Source organism: Lycorma delicatula, chromosome 1 (assembly GCF_047948215.1).
Source record: "Lycorma delicatula isolate Av1 chromosome 1, ASM4794821v1, whole genome shotgun sequence".
Classification (NCBI taxonomy): Eukaryota; Metazoa; Arthropoda; class Insecta; order Hemiptera; family Fulgoridae; genus Lycorma; species Lycorma delicatula.
The window spans coordinates 266,739,661-266,757,017 of NC_134455.1; the positions used below are offsets into that span (position 1 = coordinate 266,739,661).

The 17,357-nt window shown below is 32.9% G+C and overlaps 1 protein-coding gene across 5 annotated transcripts in view; it reads left to right on the forward strand.

The window, feature by feature from the left end:
• Window positions 1-17,357, forward strand: part of Ipk2 (Inositol phosphate kinase 2) — an 81,845-nt gene that overhangs the window by 2,190 nt on the left and 62,298 nt on the right. For all 5 annotated transcript variants that reach the window (XM_075376897.1, XM_075376914.1, XM_075376880.1 and 2 more), the window contains exon 2: window positions 11,822-12,017. In XM_075376897.1, the coding sequence (XP_075233012.1) occupies window positions 11,825-12,017 (193 nt within the window). In that variant the 5' untranslated portion in view covers window positions 11,822-11,824. The remainder of the gene's footprint in view (window positions 1-11,821; window positions 12,018-17,357) is intronic.

Here is a 17,357-nt window from a genome sequence, read left to right on the forward strand (position 1 = left end):
AAATTGCAATTATGTACATATTTAATTATTACTTCTGTAGTTATAATTATTATCTCAATGATGATTATCTATATCAAAACCACTCGTATATTTCAGCCACATTTTTATTTTATTATAAAATTTATTGGTAAATTGTTTATAATAGGTGTGCAGTTAGTATTTTAGACATTAGCAGTTCCTGTGTTTGCATATTGGACATAAAAAGCAGTCAGAGCTTTGTGTTATTTGCTATATTATTTTTGGTTGAATAAATCTGTGCTAGAGAGGGATACGTGCTGCAATAAATCTCACTATCCTCCTTTCTCGCGCGCGTGCTCGCTCACGCGCACACTTCATGAAAATGGACCAGATAGTTGAATTACTAAACATTTCTAAAAGCATAATTTTATCATGATTTTCACATTTAAAAAAAAAGAAATAATATATCCATTTAAAGTACTTTCTTTCTGGTCAGTTAATTTTTTTTTTTACATTCTATTTTTTTCTGATAGCTTCAGTTGAAAATTACTTAGCATTTTGAGTATTTTAAATTATATATTAGTTTACTGTGTACAATGAAATAGTTGTGCTGAACATTTTATTAACATAATTTGAAAAGAAAGTACTTAAAAAGATTGTTTAAATATTAAAACTATAATTGTCATCTACAAGGGTTGTTCAGAAATTTCTTGGCCTGACAAAGAAATCAAGATTTTCAGACATTTTTAAAAATATTTTTCAGTGCAGTCACCTGGTTATTTGATGTATTTAGACCAGTGACCTTTACTAATTTTATAGTACCATCAGTATAATGCGATTTGCCCAACTCTACAAAATAAACAGTTGTCCCAGCTTTGACCTCATAATTTGAAATAAATCTTTGTTCAGTGAACCATTTCTTCAGGATTGGGAAGAGGAAGTAATAACTGGACACCAAATCTGGTAAATATATGGCACTTATAGAAGTACTTAAAAGCATAGGAGTTTTGCTGCAACAACCTGACATGTGCAGACTGATCATGGTAAAAGAATATTTTCTTTTTGGCCAGTTGTAGATCTTAAACCTGAATAGCACTCATCAGTTAGACCAATAGTGAATTATAATACTCTCTGGTGATGATCTTATTTTTTCCCAGTTAGTCTAAGAGCACTTCAGTATGAAAATCCTAAAAACAATAGTCATGACTTTTCTACAGAGAAACCGTTGCACTGCAGATGGCACTGTTTGGTCTCTGGTATGTAATAGTGAATCCATTTTGATCTAATGTTATAAAACATCAAAAGTAACTCAGCAGAATTGTTTTTAAATAAGTTTAAATATCCTTGAGTAGTGTTCATTTAACTCTGTTTTTGGTTAACTGTTAACAAAGACAGTGACCCATTGACTGGAAGGAAAGCTTTATTGTACCAAAATACATCTTAAATGTTGTGGACATGGTCTGTCAAGATGTCTGTGATGTCAGCAAGCTTGTTTGTCTTTCTAGGCTGATCTGCCCAACATTTAATTATGGAAAAAGCTTTTTTGTTGGTTGTGAAAGAATTATCAGCAAGGAACAAAGAACTTTTACAGCGATGATCTGGAATTAACTTTAATGAAGATGCTGACATATATTCCTGTCATAAAGCTGTTTTGCTGATGAAATTTGAATTCCTACAGAAGGACAGCTGTAATTCATTTGGAAAAGAGTCACACAAAGCTAGCCAGCAAAGGATTGTGGCCTATTGATATTGATTCTGCTGACTGATTAAAAACTTTACAAATTATGACTTCAAGCCAGATCAGAAGTTATGCTCACAATGTAAGCAAGAATTGGCTCAAAGAAAGATTCAGCTAAAGAATGATCAACCAGAATCAGAATCTAGTGATGTGGAAATGCTAGAGGCTTCTGGAAGAATGGATTCCTCATTGTCACCACTTGGAATCTCTCCTTTGAAGCTTGAAAATGTCAGCAAATGGGATTCAAAAGGTTACCTGAAGCAGAAGGTAAGAAGTGCACAAGATGATGCTATTGCTACTTTAGCAGCAGTTACTGTTGCTGGTTTGAGTGTTACTGATGTAATGCAAACATTAAAGAGTAAGCAATGTCAAGGATTTAAAGATCTGGATATCCTGACTGAAAGAGCTAAAGCCAAACTTTTGATCTCAGTTTGCCCACAACAAGTTCAGACTTTGACATTGGCACCCAGTAGCTGGAGTATTGAGAAAGCAGCTGTAAATAAAAGGTTTCAATACAAATGGTGAAGTAGGCCAGGAAGTTCAAATTTGAAGTTGGTATTTTGGTGACGCCAATAAAAAAGGAGGAAAAAATTGAGGGATTATATTAGACAATGGGTTCTCAAATTTTTTGAAGATGATGAATTTTCCCAAATCTTTCCAGGAAAGAAAGATTTTGTTTCAGTTAAGATCAATGGTTAAAAAGTCTACAAGCGGCTACAACTACTTCTGTGAAATTTAAAAGAGATGTTCAAAGCTTACTGCACACATTACTGCTGTGAAATTGGCTTCTTAAAATTTTGTGAACTTTTGCCAAAGTTGTGCATTATGTGGTGCTGCTGGCACACACATTCAGTTTGTGTTTGTACCGTTTATCAAAATGTTAAGCTCATGATAGCTGCAATATTCATCAAGGATGACTACAAGGTATTGATTAAGAAAACTGTCTGCACCTTAGAATCTAAGGATTGTATGGTACAACATTGTGAACCTGTGAACATTGTGTCCTGGAAAAATTTGATTGAAGTCCTATTCATTAGATGAGCTTAAAGATTATGACTTGGAGGAAGTAATAGAATATAAGCAGCTGATTCATATAGACAGTCACATTGAAGATGCAACAGGCAACTATGGAAAATTTTACTGAAGAGCTTTTCTTAAAGGTTTTTAGTCTGACTAGCCACCATTTTGTTTCAAAACATCAACGTTCATAATTAAAACAACTGAAGGAAAATTTAAAAAGTAATCATACCATTATACTAATGGATTTTGCTGAGAACTATTCATTTGTTGTGCAAGATGCTGTACAGGGATTTATTCCACTGGGAAAACAGCCAAGCTACACTGCATCCATTCATGGTTTATTACAATAAAAACAAGCTTCAAAATCTTGGTATTTGCAAGGTCAGTGATTGTCTATGCCATGGTGTCATTGCTTTCATCTATTCTTGACTGAACTGTTCAAATATTTGAAGACAATGATTCAAGTAAAGCATATATACTACTTCAGTGACGCTCAATACAAGAATTTTATCAATTTGTGCCACCATGAGAAGACTTTGGGATGATAGCTGAATGGAACTTGTTTGGTACTATCCATGGAAAATTACCTTGTGATGAAATTGGAAGTATTACTAAATGATTAGCAGCATGTGCCAATCTTCAGCAACCTATAGAAAACCAGATATTGACACCAAGAGACTTATTTGAATTTTGTAAAGAAAATCGGGTTGTTTTTTATTCCAAGAGAAGAAGTTGAAAGAATCCAACCTGAACAGGAAAGCTAGTTTAGTAATGGTCCACAACTACTGGAACAAGAGAAAACCACCAGTTAAAGCCAGTTAGCAAAGCTAAAATCCAAATCAGCCTCAAATGATACTTTTTATTTGAATCTGATATAAAACTGATAAACTTACTAGCTTGCAACCAGGCTAATACGTGGCTTGCATGTATGACAATACTTGGTGGATTGGAAATATATGTAATATATCTTTTGAAGAACATGATGCTTTCATTAGTTTTATGCACCCTTATGGTGCAGCTTGTTCTTATCATTGGCCCCCTAGAAAGGATACTTGCTGGATTCCAGAACAGCTCTTGAAGCACCATCAACGAAATCATCAGGACAGCAATATTATATGTATCCAGAATACATTCATTCTATGATTGAGAAACAATTTAAACTGAAGTGTAATTAAAACTATTATGTTAAAAATTCTCTTACTACTTTAAATATTTTTATTTTATTTTGAAGCTGCTGTGTTCTATAATATTGTAATACTTTATTGCACACTGTTATTACTACTACAACTATATTTTATTTTGTTTATGATTTTTATTATTTTTGTGCTTGTGTAATAAATAGTTTTAAAAATTGTGCTTGCCGTAACAGATATAAATAGATGAAACTGTCTCCTCTTTATTCAATAGGAGGCAAGATACAGCTAATACAATTAACAACTTTGTATTAACAGGCAGCAAAATGGATAATATTACTTATTAAAAAATTACTTTCTTCTAGAGAGTATTCATTTAATCCATTAACATTATAGAATACTTGCTCCCGATGTGAAGATGCATTATTTTTCAACTGTTTTTTCTGCCACTTATAAACTACGAGTCAGAAAAGAAACTGCATGGATTTTGTAGTTTAAAAGTTGTTCTTTCTAACTATTATAAAACTAACAAAATCTAAGAAGTTATAACTGAGATATAAGCTTTCAAAAGTAGGTAAAAAATCGAGCTAAAAAGGTTTTTAGCAAATTTGATGATGAATATCTCCTGACATAAGCCTCCAGTTGCTTTGAAACTTTAGGATGTTACACGCAATTATGCCCTTTTCCAGGTTACAAAGTCTTGTTCTGGATAAGGAATTATATAAGCTCAAACTTTGACTTATAAAATGTCGAATTGCAACAATTTTTTAGCTGAATTTTAGCTGCTATATCTCAGAATCAGGTGCTAAAAGAAAGTTGTGAATAACATATTTGAATTCAATATAAAATCTTAATTGAAAGTATTAAAACTCAAACCTATAGCTTTATTATTGCCTTCAAAATTATAAGTCAAAGTTAGAATTTTTTGCTTGAATGTGCAAACTACCAGTAATTACATTTTTTTCAAGCAATCACAGAAATTCAGCAATAGTAGATATAGAGCTAAAATTTGGTAAAATAGCATTTAAACCACAGCAAATGCCCGTGCAAAATTTTATTAAGTTTGGTGATGGTCAGCTGGGGATCCCTGGGTCCACTTGACATCGAATGACCCACAAACCATTCATCACTTAACAAATGGTTCTTCTTTTTTTATTAAGTTAATATTCTTATTATTCTCGGGATTATGTTCATAATTTATTTGCATGTTGATGTAGCTGAACTGTTTTATGTTTGTTGTATTGTTTTTTCGTAGATCTATACCAAACAGACATACAACCAGAAATAAATTTTGTTATCCTTGTTGGTGTACTCAGGTCATATTAAAGATCTAATAAAGAAAAATTAATATGCCAGTAAAAGATAGTATTACACCCATCTTCAACAATTAGTACTGCTGCTGTTCTTATCGTGATGTCAGCTGTTGCTGGCAGTTTTCTGAGTTAGACATATAATTACAATGTTATGACGTATATTGAATTTGAATTGTATCTGTTCATTAGGTGTATCGTTGTTTGTTACGTTTCATAATGTTTGAATATGTTAATATGTGATCTTTTGTATGTAAATATAGATAATCAGGGTATTTGTCAATTTTGGTAGATGCGTGGTGTGTAAATATCTTGACAGTATTATTTTATGAGCATGGTAATTGCAAGTAGGTGTGCTTGTTCTTTGTATTATTAAAAGATTTTAGTTAATTTGCTGAAGTTAACTACCTAACTACTATATAGTTATAGCTACCTTTAGGAAGGCTATGTGTAATATTCGTGTATGAATATTACACATAGTAATATTCTATGCCCAGAAAAACAAAAAAATTCTATGCATGTAAGAATTTGCTATTAAGTTATATGATTAATTAAGTTTAATTAATCATATGATTAATTAAACTGTATGATTCTTTGTAATAATTGTTGGTTATGCTTATATTTATTTTGGGATATAAAACAATTTTGTTTTGTTATAATATGAGGCGCAGTTCAAAAGTAAGGGCTGGTGGATTATAAATATTGATTGGCAACAATGATTGGTTTGCACATGTATTAGTATTAAGTGGTCTGTTGGGCATGTAATTGCTACTTTGCTGTAAGTCAATCCATTGTTATTTGCCTTTGCAGGACAGTGAGTTAAAATGAATATGGTGATAACAAATCCCACCAGTTTTGAAGTTTGATCAGCGATTAGATTTGTAAATGCAAGAGGACATAATGCTGCTGAAATTCACCGTCAATTGTGTGAAACGTATGTGCCTATTGCAGTGAGTGAAGGAAAAGTGAGACAATGGTGTAAGTTTAAGAAAGGATGTTCAGATGTTTATGATGAACCGAGAAGTGGCAGGTCTAGTGTGAATGCAGAAATGTTAGAAAATACTCGCTTCAGAATTAGCAGTCTTTCTCTAGAATTTTAAGAAGTTTCAAAGACAGCATTCTTGAGAATCATGATCATAAACTGCATATACAGTGGGTGCCAAAAATGTTGACCAGTGCTCGCAAAGATCACTGAATGACATCTACATGTGGTTTTCTTAACCACTTTAAACACAAGTGAGACAATTTTTTTCCCATATCATCATTGGTGACAAAATGTGGATTTCATTCATAAATACTGAGACAAGACAACAATCTGTGCAGTAGTGTTATTCCACTTCCCCTAAACTGAAAAATTCAAACAAGCCCAATCCCAGGTTCAGGTTATTCTGAGACCAAAAGAGTGTGTTTTTGTTAAGATTTCAACATCCATCACATCATAAGACTCACCAAAATTGTGAAATACTTTCTAAATTGCTTCGTGCATTCCAAACCTTCTACAGGGAATGCTGAGATCAGGAAATCTTCTTCATGATAATGCAAGTCCACACATGGATGCATGCACAACAGAAAAACTAAAAAATTTGGATGTGAGATTTTTGATCATTCCCTTACAGTCCTGATCATACCTAGTGACTACCATCTCTTCCTCCACCTCAAGAACTGGTGTGCATCTCAATGATTTGAGGAAAGTGAAGAGTTGAAAATTTCTATGAAATAATGGCTACAATCCCAGCTGGTAGAATTTTATACAGTGGTTTTGAAGTATTTTGTTTCATGAGATGAAAAGTGTTTGGAATTATTAATACATTTTTTTCAATTGTCATTTGTTACCTATTGGCCCTTATTTTTGAACTGTGCCTCGTAATTGTGTTTATTTTAGAGATATTTTCTTGTAGTACTGTGTTGTGTTTAGTTATATTTAAAAAGCTAGAGTGGGTCTGTTTATGGAATGTTATTGTATAGGTTTGCTGTATTTAAACGTTCAGGTTGGATTGGTTTTCGGAAATAAATCTGTGTGTTTGGTACCAGTATAGTGTTTTCAGATGTTGAATGATGTTACTGTGATTCGGAAATTGCTAGTTGTATCCTATGCAACTTGCTTTATATTATTTTTTAAAAGTAATCTAGAACCGTACTGTTTTAATTCTTAATATAAAGTAAAACAAATGTGTTTAAATTGCATTTTCTTAAGTTATTGTCAACCCCCACATTTTTGTGTTGCAATTTTTAAATGCAGTGAATGTGTAACTATGAATCTCAAGTAAATCTTTTTTTTTTGAAAGAAGGTTGCTAAATATTTGTAGAAAAGGACTGTGAAGGATTAAATAAGTAAATTAACTTACTGTATTAGAAGATCTTTTTTTATATGTACTGCTGCATTTTATGGAACATTAAATAAAATGATGTTGGTCAGTATTACCATGAGTATGAATAATGTATAATAATTCATTTCTTCTTGAATTTATCTTGCTGAAAATTAATGTCAAGCAAGGTTTATCTTGCTATTTTATATTTTTTTTAGGTCTTCAGTCATTTGACTGGTTTGATGCAGCTCTCCAAGATTCCCTATCTAGTGCTAGTTGTTTCATTTCGCTATACCTATATCCCTAACAATTTGTTTTACATATTCCAAACATGGCTTGCCTACTCAATTTTTTCCTTCTACCGGTCCTTCCAATATTAAAGCTACTATTCCAGGATGCCTTAATATATGGCCTATAAGTCTGTCTCTTCTTTTTACTATATTTTTTCCAAATGCTTCTTTCTTCATCTATTTGCCACAATACCTCTTCATTTGTCACTTTATCCATCCATCTAATTTTTAACATTCTCCTATAGCACCACATTTCAAAAGCTTCTAATCTTTTCTTCTCATATACTCCGATTGTCCAAGTTTCACTTCCTTATAAAGCGACACTCCAAACAGATAGTTTCAAAAATCTTTTCCTGACATTTAAATTAATTTTTGATGTAAACGAATTATATTACTGACTGAAGGCTCGTTTCGCTTGTGCTATTCGGCATTTTATATCGCTCCTGCTTCGTCCATCTTTAGTAATTCTACTTCCCAAATAACAAAATTCTTCTACTTCCATAATCTTTGCTCTTCCTATTTTTACATTCAGTGGTCCATCTTCGTTATTTCTACTACATTTCATTACTTTCATTTTGTTCTTTTTTATTTTCATGCGATAGTTCTTGCGTAGGGCTTCATCTATGCCATTCATTGTTTCTTCTAAATCCTTTTTACTCTCGGCTAGAATTACTATATCATCACCAAATCGTAGCAACTTTATCTTTTCACCTTGTACTGTTACTCCGAATCTAAATTGTTCTTTAACATCATTAACTGCTAGTTCCATGTAAAGATTAAAAAGTAATAGGAATAGGGAACATCCTTGTCAGACTCCCTTTCTTATTATGGCTTCTTTCTTATGTTCTTCAATTATTACTGTTGCTGTTTGGTTCCTGTTCATGTTAGCAGTTGTTCTTCTATCTCTGTATTTGAACCCTAATTTTTTTAAAATGCTGAACATTTTATTCCAGTCTTCATTATCGAATGCCTTTTCTAGGTCTATAAACGCTAAGTATGTTGGTTTGTTTTTCTTTAATCTTCCTTCTTCTGTTAATCTGAGGCCTAAAATTGCTTCCCTTGTCCCTATACTTTTCCTGAAACCAAATTGGTCTTCTCCTAACACTTCTTCCACTCTTCTCTCAATTCTTCTGTATAGAATTCTAGTTAAGATTTTTGATGCGTGACTAGTTAAACTAATTATTCTACATTCTTCACATTTATTTGCCCCTGCTGTTTTTGATATCATGACTATAACACTTTTGTTGAAGTCTGACGGAACTTCCCCTTTTTCATAAATATTACACACCAGTTTGTATAATCTATCAATCGCTTCCTCACCTGCACTGTGCAGTAATTCTACAGGTATTCCGTCTATTCCAGGAGCCTTTCTGCCATTTAAATCTTTTAATGCTTTCTTAAATTCAGATCTCAGTATTGTTTCTCCCATTTCATCGCCTTCAACTTCCTCTTCTTCCTCTATAACACCATTTTCTAATTCATTTCCTCCGTATAACTCTTCAATACTTTCCACCCACCTATCGACTTTACCTTTCGTATTATAAATCGGTGTACCATCTTTGTTTAACACATTATTAGATTTTAATTTATGTACCCCAAAATTTTCCGTAACTTTCCTGTATGCTTCGTCTATTTTACCAATGTTCATTTCTCTTTCCACTTCTGAACACTTTTCTTTAATCCACTCTTCTTTTGCTAGTTTCCACTTCCTGTTTATAGTATTTCTTAATTGTTGATAGTTCCTTTTACTTTCTTCATCACTAGCATTCTTATATTTTCTACGTTCATCCATCAGCTGCAATATATCGTCTGAAATCCAAGGTTTTCTACCAGTTCTCTTTGTTCCGCCTAAGTTAGCTTCTGCTGATTTAAGAATTTCCTTTTTAACATTCTCCCATTCTTCTTCTACATTTTCTACCTTATCTTTTTTACTCAGACTTCTTGCGATGACCTCCTCAAAAATCTTCTTTACCTCCTCTTCCTCAAGCTTCTCTAAATTCCACCGATTCATCTGACACCTTTTCTTCAGGTTTTTAAACCCCAATCTACATTTCATTATCACCACATGATGGTTGCTATCAATGTCTGCTCCAGGGTAATTTTGCAGTCAACGAGTTGATTTCTAGAAATCTTTGCTTAACCATGATATAATCTATCTGATACCTTGCAGTATCACCTGGCTTTTTCCAAGTGTATATTCTTCTATTATGATTTTTAAATTGGGTGTTGGCAATTACTAAATTATACTTCATGCAAAACTCTATAAGTCTGTCCCCTCTTTCATTCCTTTTGCCCAGCCCGTATTCACCCACTATATTTCCTTCCTTGCCTTTTCTAATGCTTGCATTCCAATCTCCAACTATTATTAAATTTTCTTCTCCTTTTACGTGTTTAATTGCTTCATCAATCTCTTCGTTTACACACTCTACCTCATCATCATCATGGGCGCTTGTAGGCATATAGGCGTTAACAGTCGTAGTCGGTTCAGATTTTGATTTTATCCTTATTACAATGATTCTATCACTATGCATTTTGAAATACTATACTCTCTTCCCTATCTTCTTGTTCATTATGAACCTACTCCTGCCTGCCCATTATTTGAAGCTGAGTTAATTATTTTAAAATCACCTGACCAGAAGTCGCCTTCCTCTTTCCACCGAACCTCACTAATTCCTACTACATCCACATTTATCCTATCCATTTCCCTTTTTAAATTTTCTAGCCTACCAACCTTTTTTAAACTTCTAACATTCCACGCTCCGACTCGTAGAATGTCATTTTTTAATTTGACCCCTTCCTTAGAAGTCCCCACCCGAAGATCCGAATGGGGGACTAGTTTACCTCCAGAATATTTTAACAAGGAAGGCGCCTCCATCATTGCTATATGAAAATGCAGAGAGCAACATTTTCTTGGAAAAAAAGCAGCTACCCATTACTAGAAGTAGCTTTCCATTACTCTCAGCTGCACAGTACTCAGAGGACTGAGTGATGTTGATATGGCCATTTAAGTCGTCCTGACTCACGCCCCTAACAACTACTGAAAGAGCTGCTGCCCTCTTTCAGGAATCATTCCTTAGTCTGGCTCTTAACAGATACCTCTCCGATATGGTTGCACCTTCGGTCCAGCTACTCTGTATCACTGAGCACTCAAGCCCCCTCACCAACGGCAAGGTCTCATGATTCATAGAGGAGGGCTATTTTATATGTCAAAAGAAAATCAATTTGTCTGATTAATCCCTCAGAAAGAAGTCTTAGAAGTCAAAAAGGTGTTCTGATTTCTGAGCAAAAGGTTATCGTATTACATTGATATTTTAACCCACTCTATCTTGTTTTAAAGTCTATGATGAAAATATTTAAAGATCTGATTATTTAAAAAAATGCAAATTCAACTATAAAACTATTAGACTTTTATTTACTTGGTTTACATTTATTCACGTTTAACAGCTCAGATATAGCCTACTGTTTAGTCAATACTAACTTTAATAACTTAGATGTAACGTGCATAACTACAAGGATAAAAACTGCTTGATATCCTTAATACCTGTTTTTAATGCTGTAGATCTATCAAAATTGTTACTTTGACTCAACATTGTATAAACCTATGCTATAGATCTATGTTAAAGGTTTATATACTATATCGTAGATGACCCATTTTTGTTGCAATAGAAACAAAATAATGTCAATAAAACATTTTTTACCACAACAAACAATATATCATTGTTATTTTTTTTTTTTTTTAGTAATTGTGTCCAGTTTAAACCGTTTAATTTTGTAAAATTAAAAATGTATGTTTGTTTGTCCTAGATATCTTTTCACTTTTAAATCTTAAAAAAAAAATTAGGGTTTATTGGTTACATAATTAAATAAGATAACCAAAAATAACAAAAAAAAAAAATTAACAGAAGACAGTTAAAATTTAACACTGTTTAGACAATGTGGCCATTAGGTTCTAAATTTCTCGAAGAAGTTAAGTAAATCTTTGTGATCATTCTGGTAAATAAACATATTTAATCTTTTGTATTACAAATTTTTAATGCTCTAGATTTAATAATTTATGCTTTTTCAGGTGATGGATGGTATTGAGAATGAAGGCAGCTCATTGACCAATTCTTCTGGTCTAATGCATTCAGATTTTTCTGAAATTACCAAGACTTGCGATAGTCAAGACAATGGTTGTGAAGATTCAGAATATCCAATAAATACAAAGCCTCTTGAAAATCAGGTTGCTGGTCATGCCTTTAAAGATGGAAAGTGTACTTTAGGTAATTAAAAAATCTATGAATAAAGTGACACTAATATTGGTGAACATTACTGGTATTGAATGGTATTTAAAACCTTTTCTTCCTGCAGTGATACACTTTTCTTTTTTTTCTTTTTCCTGTTTAGACTCTGGTATTACTTCAAAGGATAAATGAGGATATGTATGACTGCAAATAAGTATAGTTTTGTACAGTCTCAGTTCAACTATTCCTGAGATGTGTGGTTAATTGAAACCCAACCACCAAAGAACACCTGTATCCACAATCTAGTGTTCAAATCCGTATAAAAATAACTGAATTTACTAGGACTTGAACGCTGGAACTCCCGACTTCCAAATCAGCTGATTTGAGAAGGCGCGTTCACCACTAAACCAACCCGGTGGGTGCAGTGATACATTTAAAAACCTTTATCATAACTATGACCTTACTTAATTTCCTAATTATCTTACAAAAGAAAAATACTTTGGAAAAGGCCTAAAATAATCTATTAAATCAGTAAAATATTAAAAGTTGATACAAGTTCAATCTTTTGATAAAGAATTCCATTTTTTAATATCATAAAGTGGTGTTGAAAAAGTTCACTTGTCAGTATTCAAGTAATTCACACAAAATATTCGTTTTTAAAAAGCTTTTAAAAATTTACTTTACAGGTAAAGGTTAAAAATACTACTTCTATCTTGATGACATGTAATTTAGAAAAGGAGTATTGAAAAATAAAATTTCACATAAACAGATTAGAATTATTAGAACAGTGTCTAGAAATCCTAGTTTTAGGATCAAATTAGGCTTATTTTTAGGCCTCAATTGAAAGCATTAATTAAAAGAATATTTTATTTCATACATTGTTATTCCATCATAGTACTTTCTTCTTCTACTGTTAATCAACTGCATGACTTCTCATTATACTGAAGAAATAATTTTTTTTAAATTACCAGTCTTCTGTTTCTGTAATTTATGTTTGATATTAATTTTATATCACCTTGTAGTCATTCAATCTTCTTTCCCTAATCTAGGTGGGTGTAATGCAGTGATTTCATGCACAGCTGCTCTGTAAGCCATTAGAAAGATAGGTTGTTTCTTGTCCAAAGCGTGCTGATTAACTGAGACAACCTTTCTGTGTAGCTCCTCTATAGTTGTGATGTAGCATTCTCTGATGTAGTTTGCAGAAGACGAGATTTGAAGTTCTGCTCTTGGTCACTATGTTTTACTCTAGGTACCCCAAAACGGCAGAAGAATTCATTCATCCATGATAATGCTTTTTGGTTTGGTAAAGTGTAGACCTCCGGTCATTTAGTGAAGTAATTTATAGTTGCTAGCAAATACTTATTTCCTCCACTGGTGACTGGGTATCAACGTTGATGCGCTCGAATGGTGCTCCCATGTTTACTGTTGCATGTGGCCTCGCCTCCACAATCTGGGTCCTGGACTAGCCATACCTGTGTCACACAGCTTGCACAAATTCTCCATGTCGTCTAGTTCATGGAGCCAGCTGTAGCATTGTCACACCTTGTCCAGCATTTTTTGATGTATAAGTGACTTCCTGACGTTCTGCCATGAATTTCTTCCAGAACCTTCTTCACTTTACCAATTGGGAGAACAATTTGTAGAACAGACCATTTTCCATCTACAGACTGCCATTCCTGGTAGAGGCTTCATTCCATTGTGCCCAATAACTCTTATACACTGGGCTTTGATCACTCATCTTCTCCCATTTTGGTCTTTCTCCAGCCTTCTCAATTAAAAGTGGGTCGATATCTGCATCTGCCAATTGATTTTCCTCATTACTTCTTTCTGCCAGCCTATTGCTGCTACTGTAGTAATCTGACATAGATCTGAAACTCCGGCTTGTTGTACATCTTGTAGCAGTGACTACAGTTGACGTTACAGGATCATCTGGAAAAGTCTGCATTTGAATGCTTTCTCCCTGGTCTATGTTCTGCCTTGAAATCTTATTCTTGTTTTACCCTCAAGATTTTTAAAATTGAGCAGCCACATGATTGCCGAATGATTAGTGCAAATTGTAAAGTGCCTTCCATATAGAAATTTGTGGAAGTTTTCTAGTTTGTTTACTATAGCAAGTAATTCTTGGCAAGTCACGCAGAACTTTCTCTGTGGTTTTGATAGAGTCTGGCTGAAATAGCCGATTACTCATTCTTCTCTATCTTGAATTTGCGAGAGTACCCTGCCAGTTCCAATGTTGCTTGCATCTGTATCAAAGAAGAATTTATCATCCGACTGTGAATTGGAGCAGCACATAAATTCTTTTTCAAGAATTCAAATGATTCAGCTTCTTGACCTCATTTGAACTTGTTTTTTTGTCATATTTGTCAGTGGTTTAACGGTATCAGAGAAATATTTTATAAAATGATAATAGTGTGAGCATAGTCCAAGAAGACTTCTTACTTCGTGTTTGTTCTTCAGCGGCGGCAAATTGCATAGAGATTTTTAATTTTTCTGGGTTTTTAGACACTCCTTTGATTGAGACATGACCAGAGTATTGGATTTCTTCATGAAAGAGATTACACTTTTTCAGATTTACATCTCATAGCCTGTCGAAGACATTTCGTAAGTTTTGAAGGTGTTCTTCTACAGAATGATCAACGTCAATGACATCATCATGGTAGACTAGGCAGGATTCATAGGTTAAACCACACAAGACTAACCCATTTAATCATTTGAATGTTGCTGTTGTATTGCGTAGACCAAAAGGCATCACTGTGAATTGCCACAGACCTCATCCAGTAGAAAATGCAGTCTTCCTGTTCCTGATGCGTCTAGACAGTTGTCACATTTGTGGGCTTACCCAAATCTAGTAGTAGAACATACATCCTGACCCCATAGGGGAAGACCTTGATGTTTTGTGACAGTTTCAGTCACCACATTACCCCTTCTGTTCCTAGTCCTGATGGGCTTTACTGGAGGTCATCTTCTAGTTCCTCAATACCTAATTACACATTTCAGTCATCATTAAGGCCTCTATTAGGATGGCACCGTTACAAATACTTTGGTAGATATTTCCATCAGTATTGAAATCCAGCAATAACAAAAGATATTTTTCAAACCCGCCTAAACTGAATCAAAAAACTTATAGCCAGTAAAAATTTACGAATTAGGCTGTAACAAAATATTAATCTCATACCCTTAAAAATTGTTCGCAACATCACAGTTTTGACCTACCATACCAAAGCAACCTAAATTACCTGTAAATCAACCCAACATACCAAACAACAACCGACCACTATTGCTGAATGCACAGAGATGGAAAATCACCCAAATGGGCCCCTAGCCAACACATTAGAAATGACCCTTTCATTCATAAATGCTGGTACACTTAAGAAAAAGTTTTCGTATTTGAAATCCACCTTTCAGGAAATCTCTCCTGATATTCACATCAAGTAGTTTCAGAATTTCTGTTGTAAAATCCATACATAAAAATTAGATCTGCATATATCCCTCATTAGAAAATTGAAACAGCATATTTACACCATGATATGGTAACATTATACTTCCTTTATATGTATATAATTTATAACAAAGATTCAAATGAAGTATCCATTTTTGATTTTTGACCAGCTGTTAATATTACTAACCTACACAATAAATGTTTTTTTAAATATTGCTAAAGTAACATACACTTCAATTTAGTTTTTTACATAATTATTTCAATGTACCTGTGTAAATTATTGAATATACACAAAAAATATTGTTTTATAAATTTTGTATTATAAATTATTTTCAGTAATTAGCATTTTCTTTTTAAAAAGAATGTTTGTTAGGTACAAAATACTACGATTTTCTGTCTCTTTTCATCTGTTTTGCTTCAAGAAACAACCAATTTTTAAAAGATTTTATTTATTTTTTCAGGATTTATTAGACATTTAACAAAGCTAATTTACTAAAAACCTACAAGTAAAAAAAACTTGTTTTTAGACACCAGATTTTGTGCTTTACATTGGGTATTGCAAGAACTACTGGAGTTACAGCCCTGGGACCTATTTTATCCTATTTACTAGCTCAAATTGCATAAGAAACCACCAACTTTACTGCTTAATTTTGGTCCCAAAAATTACAGTAGGGCTTCGTTTTGTTAGAAAAGCTGAAATCTGGGTGTAGTCTTTCGCTAGCCATAACTAAAAAACAAGGAGTTTCCAGACTTAACTTTATATGAATTTGTTTCATTATTTTTATCAGTAGAACTTGTCCTGAAAGTTTCTCTGTTTCTTTGTGGGACACACTGTGTATAACATACAAAATAGTAATACTAATAAAAAGACAACATTTATTTAATGATGGTTAAATTAATAAATACCAAAATACAGTCCAATTTACTAAAAATGTTTTAATGACCGCTAGAAACTAGTATTGCATTAACAGCAAGACAAATTAAAAATGTTTAAAGTTCATATAATTCACCCTTTTTGTCGAATAAGAGCTTTTGTAGGTGCCATTGTCTGTATTACAAATTATTACACAAACTCTTAATTCTAAGAAAAGCATCCTTTTTAATTCCTTCTATATCCAATTTAGTTAGCTTATAGAGTTCTAGAAAACAGACTGCTCATATGAATGTTCAGGCAGCCAATTCAGATTCACAAGCATCTCCTGTAAATCCTTATGCATGTAATAGAAAAAATATCGTATAAAAGAATATCATTTAATAAATTATTATATAAGAGAAACTATACAACATTAATATCTGGTAACCACGCGCTGTTATATTTTACAAAAATTATAATATATGTGTTTTAAATTTAAATAAATTAAGACTCGTTAAGTGATTAGTAAATATTTCTTACCTTGTTTGGCACATCGGATAACCGATGAGTATTACATTCGTTAAAATTATTTGTTACGTAGTTTAAGAGTTATGAAATTGTCAGTTGTCCTCTAACAGTAAACGTTCAGTAATATTTTAGATTACATTTCTATTATAATAGACAAATAATAAATTCAATTCAGTTTTTGTCATCTAATTGCGAGAAAACTGTAGTGCTGTCAGTATTAAGAGGTATAATGAGAGGCTCAATTTTATTTCCTGTATTTTATCCATTTCCCAGTAATTTGATTCAACAGAATTCATTACATGTTTTATACAGTTTTTCCATTCTTGCTGGCCGTTTTGTCGATAAATTTTTAACATCAGGTATATTAAAAGTGGTATTTTTTGAAGCTATATATACATAACTTTTGATTTGTCCCCAATTATTAACTCAATTGAGTTGAGTTCACAATGATAGGGAGGTAATTGAAGAACGGTTTTTACCATTTGATCTTGCTAACTCGTCAACTTTACACATTAAAATTAATTTTAATACACAAAACCCTTTACAATAATAATTGGAC